General features: G+C 38.1%; 1 protein-coding gene across 1 annotated transcript; it reads left to right on the forward strand.

The window, feature by feature from the left end:
* The first annotated feature begins 1573 nt into the window (after positions 1–1573).
* On the forward strand, positions 1574–6359 carry SMIM10L1 (small integral membrane protein 10 like 1). The gene has a single exon (XM_023226156.2). The coding sequence runs from the start codon at positions 1745–1747 to the stop codon at positions 1949–1951; it is 207 nt and encodes a 68-aa protein (XP_023081924.1). The 5' UTR covers positions 1574–1744; the 3' UTR covers positions 1952–6359.
* The last annotated feature ends 1533 nt before the right edge of the window (positions 6360–7892 follow it).

Here is a 7892-nt window from a genome sequence, read left to right on the forward strand (position 1 = left end):
AAGGGGCAGATAAAAAACTATGACCATCTACATTATTGGTCCTATCCCACTCTCAGGAGGAAAGAAGGAAATCTTTCTTCCGCTCTAGAGCATTAAGGAGTAGGATTTGGAGCTTTGTGACTGTTCTTTGCCTATTCCCTTCCCATTGGAATAGGACCTCCATCTGGCCATGTTATCAGTGGGTGGATGCTATTTTCCCCACGGTCTCAGGGTGGAAGACAAAGTTTTCATGGAGTTACCCAGAGCTGGAGCAAGTAGGGCATAAAGGGTGGCACAAAAGAGGAATAGAAGAGAGAATGAGTCCACATAGCTTTATATATTTGGAAATGAAAAATCCAGGAACGTAATGACTCCTGTGACCCTGAATGGCTCTATGTATTAGTCTTTCAGTTTTCAAAGGGAGTAAATTATATTTGTGAACTGAAATTACGTAACTTCTCCCAGTTCTCGGAATGGATCATTTATTTTACATTGCTCTTCAGTCTGTATACCAGTATTTTAGAAGCTGTCATAAGTAATTCCTGTAAGTACTATCTCTGGGTAGTGGTATTGGTACAGCAAAGTAGCAAAAGAAGAAATACTGGCTGGGAAAACAAAATTAATTTTTATAAATTTCTCAACGGCATGTTATTTCTACCAGTCATATCATCAGTAGACTATATAGAAACAGAGGTACTCTAGGGTACTGAACTTGTGCTTTGAATAGCTGCGAGACATGCAGTGCACGGTGCGATGTGTGGTATCTGAACAATGCTTTTCAGAACAAGACTGTAATCTTAAGGTCATGATCAGAAATCACACATTCGAATAATCCATGAATGAAGACGTGTTAGATTAAAACATACAGGGCTGTCTAGTTAAAATGGGAGATAAGTGAAGGTAATGAAATGTGCGTCATTTAAATAACAAAAGTATTGTGGCTATTAGAGATTCACTGTGCAGTTACTCTAACGGTATTAAGAGTTTGAAGTACAGAGTAGTATTCCAGCCCTTACAGCCTAGCCACGGGTTTCACAGATGCATATCCATGCAGAAATGGTTGAAGCTTCCATAGCTAATCTGAACTTTTTAAGGGTTTACATAGACGGGAATATGATTTTGTATGTATGTCCTTGTGTATATACGCGTGTCTACTAGGTTTTTGCTTGAATGTTTATCATTTCTGTCACTTGCAATTTAAATATTCCTAATACATAGAAAAATCCAAAGACTAAGATTGTGATCCTTTACGCCTATGGTATATTATGAATACAGAGACCTTGTGCCTTTACTGGCTTAGGAATAATCTTGCCCTAATATTAATGTTATGAAATCAAAAGGGTAAGATTCCTGGCTAACATCCCACAGAACACAGCAGACAAACTAAAGTTTTAATCTAGCTTTGGACTTTACAAATTTTATGCCCTAGAGCAAGTTACATCTCGCTTAGCTTTTTTCATTTTAAAGTGGAAATATCTGCATGGTTGTTCGTACATGCTATATAACACATCCTATTCCAGATCAACCACTGGTTGAGCTCTAAATGGTAAATGCCAAAAGCGAGAAGCAGACAGGAAGGGGCGGAGCGCCAGCGGCGCCTGGGGCGACGCGCCGCACCGGACCCAGCAGCAGCAGCGGCAAGCTTGGGTGTGAGCCCGGGGGCCGCTTTGCCCACCGTCCCGCCGGTCCCAGCCGTCGCTAGGGGGTCCGCGGGCCCTGCGGCAACCCTCGGTACAGACGCTGGGCGGGCGGCGACACCTGGCCCATGGCCCCCCCGGCGGCTCAGTCTTACTTGGCCGTCAGGGCCTCAAGCCCCGCCGCGGCCCCCACCTCATACGGCGTCTTCTGCAAGGGGCTCTCCCGCACCCTGCTCGCCTTCTTCGAGCTGGCCTGGCAGCTGCGCATGAACTTCCCGTACTTCTACGTCGCGGGCTCGGTGATCCTCAACATCCGACTGCAGGTACACATTTAGAGTCGTGACTAAGCTAACGGCCTCAGGGGCTAGCATAATGGCCTACTCCCAGGGTCCCTTGCAGCGCGGCGGAGCAGCGAATGGCGAGGCCCACAGTCTCGCGTTAGTGCTCAGGCGCTGTTCGCGGCTGCTTTCTTCGCTACAAGCAGAGCTCCTCTTGGGGCCGCCGAGAGCCTACAATTCCTAAAAAGAAAATACGCGATTCCGGAAACAGAACTGCAGTTAAGACCCTCGAAAAGATCTAAGGAAGTGTGCATCCTAAAACACCTGACGAATTTGAGGACGTGACAAAGCGCAGAGGTTGCATTATTTCAAAACAAAACAGAAGGCTAAAATTTTCAGGAAAAAGCAAATCAGTAAACCGTGAGTACTGGAGTGGATTGTAAGATTTGAATGAGTAAGAGCTGAAAGTATTAAGACTGTGATATAGAAGGTACATACTTCTTCATCCCACAAGAGAAAATAATAATAATCAGAAACTTTCAGTGAAAAAAAGCAAAACTGTACAGGAAAAGCATCCTCCAAATACCAGACAAAATGCTGCAAGCTTTTGAACTATTGGCGACAGTGTGAGAAAATGGGCTCTATTGCAATGCTCCTGTGGCAGGACGTGGATCGAGGCTTGGAACCGCAGAAAAGGAAATCCCATAGTAGCACAAAGCTTGACTGTTCAGTGAATAACATTTGAATAATCGTAAAATACAAATGTTTATGTTTTTTATTGTTTAAGGGCATAATTATGGTTACAAAGTGGAATGCAAATGTTATTTACCATATTTTAAAAAGAGAGCAGGAAATACAGGTAGGAATATTGAAGGAGGACGGCGGAAATAAATGAAATGGTGGTTCTGTCCTTACAAAGTCGGAACTTGAAAGGTACTGTCTGTTGTTACAGGGTAGCCATAAAGTTTGTAAAACGGTAAAATATTAAAGAGGGAGAGTGGTAGGGGAGAACAGTATGAAGTCAACAGGAAATGCCTAAAGATGGAGAGCTCGGGTAGAATATTTCAAATAATAAAAATTGATAGAGTACCTGGTGTATTTGAATACAGCCTAGAGAGCTTTCATTTTTCCACAGAGAGGGGATAAATTAGTGATTGCATATTTTTCAAAATTAAGAAAACAGAACATGTAATTTTGAACCCTGAGAAAAATAAAAATTTAAAAACTACACTGTATACCTCAACTATGAACAATACTAGTCATGTAAAGTCTGTCATAATTATGTGAATACTGAATACTGATTTTACAACAAATGATTCTACAACCGGGAGGATGGAAGAGAAGAGAGATGTGTGTGTGTAATGGTGGTAAGCCAATCAAGATCTGATATAGAAAAGTACAGGAAAAGTAGTATACACATGTTTTTTTCAGATTTAAAAAAAAAACTATAATAATAAACCACTAAGAGTGGTAAAGTTTTAAATCAAGATCTGATACAGAAAAGTGCAGTAAAAGTAGCATACACATGTTTTTTCAGAAAAAAATAATAAACCACTAAGAAGGGTAAAGTTTTAAACTAGATGCAGTGTTCTATATTCCACTCAGTGTGCCCAGCGAACAGTTAGTTGTTCTATGTCTTTAAGTAGTAAGTATCTTGCCCCCTCCAACACCAGGTCTGGCCTTGGGTAATTGTTCTTTCTAGTCTTTATTCTTTGTCTCCAGCCAAACTCCACTTGGGCATATTCTCTTTTTTGCCTTTTCTACCTGAAGATACTCTGTTTCAAAGCTAAGCTTAGATGGCACTTTTTCCTTTAAATTTTTCCTGGATTCCACTGACCATGTAGGAGCTCACTTCTTTTAATCCATAAGGCCATTTTCATAGGTTGCCTTATTTTTCTCTAATTGTGCATCAGCTATCTGTTTTATATACTCAAGACAGGTTTCCTAGACTGCGATAAGCCAAAACATTTTAATCTAAAATATCAGAAGTGTAGTTTAATAAATGAAATAGTAATACCAAGGGATTTAGAATGGTGAACATCACTGTTTCCCAGAGCACTAATGTCCCAATTTGTAAAACAAAAGACTGTCTAGTCTTAATCCTGAAATGGTGACAGAGTAGGATGCTCCATTTGGGTGACTATGTGAACATGTTCCTACAACTTTTTTCCTCACATCAGTCATTTGTTAAACCGAAGAAACAGACTTTGTATTTATTATATCCTCCAACATAATTGGCAACTCTTTGAGGGAAGACACTATATCCTATTCACTTTTACACCCTGTAGTAACAGTATGTGTGTGTATTGTATATATACATATATGTACATATACATATATAAATGTAAGTAGTAACTATATATGTACACAGTTACCACTTACATACTATATATGTATACAGTTACAGCTTACATTTACCTCCTAATATATTTGCATATTTACATAAATGTAAATATGTGATTTTTACATTTTAAATATGCAAAAATTGTGAATATGCATGTATATTATTTACATAAATATGCATATATAAGGAGGTAAATGTAAGCTCTGTGGTTTATCATTTTTTCATAATTGCTCTTAATTCTTGAGGTATACTTTGCCTCCTACATGTTGCAATTCAGTGAAATTCTCAGGAGACAAAACAAGATTTTGACCTGAACAAACCAGTTATTGTTGTAATTCACAAGTGAGTTTATTCTTCCTGGCACACTTTCAGGTAATATCCATTAGGCCAAGGATTTTGTTTGTTCACTGTTCTATCCCCAAGCCTAGAGCATTGCCCAGTGCGGAATAGCTAATAAATATTGTTGGATGGATAGATGAATGGCAATTTGGTTGGTATGCTCTACATAGCAGTCAATAAAGGAAACAGATATTTGTCCCTGATAATAAGATGATTCACTTTATTGCCCATAAATTGGGTTTTTTCAGACCATCATGCACATTGATTGTTCCAGAGATTCCTCAAGCATGAAAAAGCAGAGACATAGGTGGCATAATTATTATCAGTAAATACAAAACTTAAGAAATATAGCTGACAAAAAAAAAGAGTAATGATGTGTTACAGTTTATTTTAGCTATAAAAGGAAAATAGTGAACATAGCAACGTATGTAACCTAAGGGATAGAGGAAAAGTTTTTTTTTTTTTTTTAATTCTATGTAAAAATACATGTGGTGACAAACAGCATATCATTACCATCAGCATCATTTAAAAAGTATATTGAGTTTTTAATACCAGAAACTATGAAAAAGTGTTTATATACATGAGCTCCATAATTCTCACATATACCCTGTGAGGAAAACATTTTTATCATTTTTCAAAGAAGCAAACGGATTTAGAGAGGTTAAGTAACTTCCTAAGGTCATAGTAACCAACCAGACCTCAAATGAATCTCCAGTAATTCCTAAAGATGTATTTCATAAGGAGTTCAATTTTCTTAAATGTGTAGATAATTACAGATAATCCTGTTTCTCAAATTTCTGGACAGAAATATTACCTGGGTAATAGTTACTTTTTTTAACGTAACTATTGAGGGTCTTTCATATTAAAATATAAATATTTAACATGATTTGTTATGTAAGTTCAAGTATTTTATACTCTCTGCAGCCTTAAATCTATTGGCTTATTTTATTAGACGGTGGTGAGATTGAGGGATATGGGAGCAAAGGGAGAGAGAGAAAAGGACATTGTCCTCAGAATGGAAGGAAAACACTTTTCTTTGCTACCCAGAGTAGAGATCAGACAATCTTAAATTTGAGGCCATGTCTGTTCCTGTCCTGAGAATCCCTAACCCAATTTTGTTAGAAAATCTTGTAGTTTGCTTTTAACGAGTGATCCTTCTGGCAGGACATCAATAGCTTTTGATAGAGTCAAGAAGAAAATAAAGTTACATGCAGAAGCATAAAGGAGTAGGATGAAAGTTGAGGAATACAGGGACAAAAGATGAGGGATAGGAATATCCTAATACTTGGAAGTTTGAGCATGGAAAGTAGTCTAAAGACTAGATTTGGGAAGTTCCAAGAAAATGGGCCAAGGAAAGAACCTCTGCAAGAACTATGAGAATTCCCAATAATTGGGTTGGATTGATTCATGTTAATCTATTACTTGGGTTACCTTGAGTGCAGGGATTCTTCATGCAGTTTTAACACTTGTACTATGGTCTGAATGTGCCCCCCAAAAATTCACATACTGGCATTCTAACCCCCAAAGTGATGATCTTAGGAGATGGGGCCTTTGGAAGGTGATCAGGTCATAAAGATGAAACCCTCATGAATGGAATTAATGCCCTTATAAAGGAGACCCCAAAATAATTCCCTTACCCCTTTTGCCATGTAAGATTATAGGGAAAAGTCATCTATGAACAAGGAAATGAACCCTTGCCAGATATCAAATTTGTGAATGCCTGGATCTTAGACTTCCCAGCCTCTAGAATTGTAAGAAGTACATTTCTGTTGTTTATAAGCACCCATTTTATGGTATTTTTTATAGCAGTATGAACAAACTAAATAGGATTTGCTCAGCAGGATTACCACCAGGTCAAGTCATGAATCTTTTCAAAATTTCAGTAAACCTCCCCCTACCCCTACAAATACAAATTTCAGCAGTGCTCTTGGCACAACTAAAAGGCCCAAGGACCTTCCCAAGAGCCTACTACAAATGAAAAGAAGAAACTATGGAAGTCTTAGTAGCTTAATTGCAGGACATCCCTGCCAGTTTCTGTCCTGATTAGGAATCTGCAATGAACATTACAAAGTCTTCACCATCTTCATGACTTTCAACACCAAGAATATGGACTTAGCCACTGTAAAATAGTAGAATGCATCAATGAACAATAAAGAGATACGGAGATCATTCATGTTATTAGTGAGGAAGTTGGGTACAACTTTTCATCAACCAAAAAGAAGGAGAAAAACAATCACACAGCCAAATTATGAAATATTGTAACTAGAATGTCTTGGCTCTAAGATCATTGGCAGAGAATTAGAGATTATGTTCAGCAGATTAAAACAAAAACAAAACAAAAAACAGTGAGCTGTGATCACTCCACTGCACTCCAGCCAGGGCTGCAGAGCAAGGCCCTGTCTCAAAAAAACAAAAAGCCAAAGATACAAGATGTTTAAAGTTAAAAAAGAACTGTTGTTCAAGAGATCATTTTTACTTTTTAATTGTTTTTTGAAAACTGCAAAAGTATCTCAAACTGAAGTCTAAAAGGAAAATAATTAATAGAAGCTTCAAAGTTCAGGGGCCAGGTTATGTCTATATAAAAGGGAATGTAAATTATTTCCAGAACTGATTCATTTATTAAACATGGGGCTAAGGAATAGAGGTGGCAATATACAAGTCAGGATAATGCCTTTGTCTTCTGAAGCTGCATCTACATTGGTGCCCCTCAAAATAGCTAAAACTGAAAAGAGTTTATCAGTCACCTGGGATTTCTTCTACAAATAACCTTCCTATAAAAATATTGCCTAACATTTTTCTGAATTTATCAAACCAACCATCTGATCAGTTTTCTAAATGAAGATTTTTTCTTGGCAATAATCTAGCTCAGGGCCTAGGTCATTGTACACAGCATTAAGCAATGTAACAGATGAGTGGACTGGAAGTATGGGTTTTGCAGATGGCCTCCTTGTTTCTGTATTTTAATTAAGGAAGTTTCTAGCTCAAAGGACATGAAATTAAGGGCAGCAGCAGACCATGTGAACTATCAGAGATTCACCAGAGACTATCACGCCCTCTGAAATATTTATTGATCCATGCATATTTTCACTAGGATGTTTTCTTTGAATAAAGCTAAGGACAACATGGCTTGCACACCCAAAATATCTTCTTATCTTAAGTTCTGGGCCTAAGGCAGGGCTCAGGCATCAGCCATTTTTGGCATTAGAAACAGGTTATTCAGGTTATTGGCAGCTCTTCTAGAAATCAACTGTGTGACCAAACTGAGACAGGTGAACTCAAAAACTCTCATGACATCAAGACTATAAACTTACTTTA

This window comes from Piliocolobus tephrosceles, chromosome 10 (genome assembly GCF_002776525.5).
Source record: "Piliocolobus tephrosceles isolate RC106 chromosome 10, ASM277652v3, whole genome shotgun sequence".
NCBI classification, from domain to species: domain Eukaryota; kingdom Metazoa; phylum Chordata; class Mammalia; order Primates; family Cercopithecidae; genus Piliocolobus; species Piliocolobus tephrosceles.

What these genes read in the sequence shown, in the direction of transcription:
- SMIM10L1 (XM_023226156.2), top strand. Translation starts at nt 1,745, where the DNA reads ATGGCCCCCCCGGCGGCTCAGTCTTACTTGGCCGTCAGGGCCTCAAGC.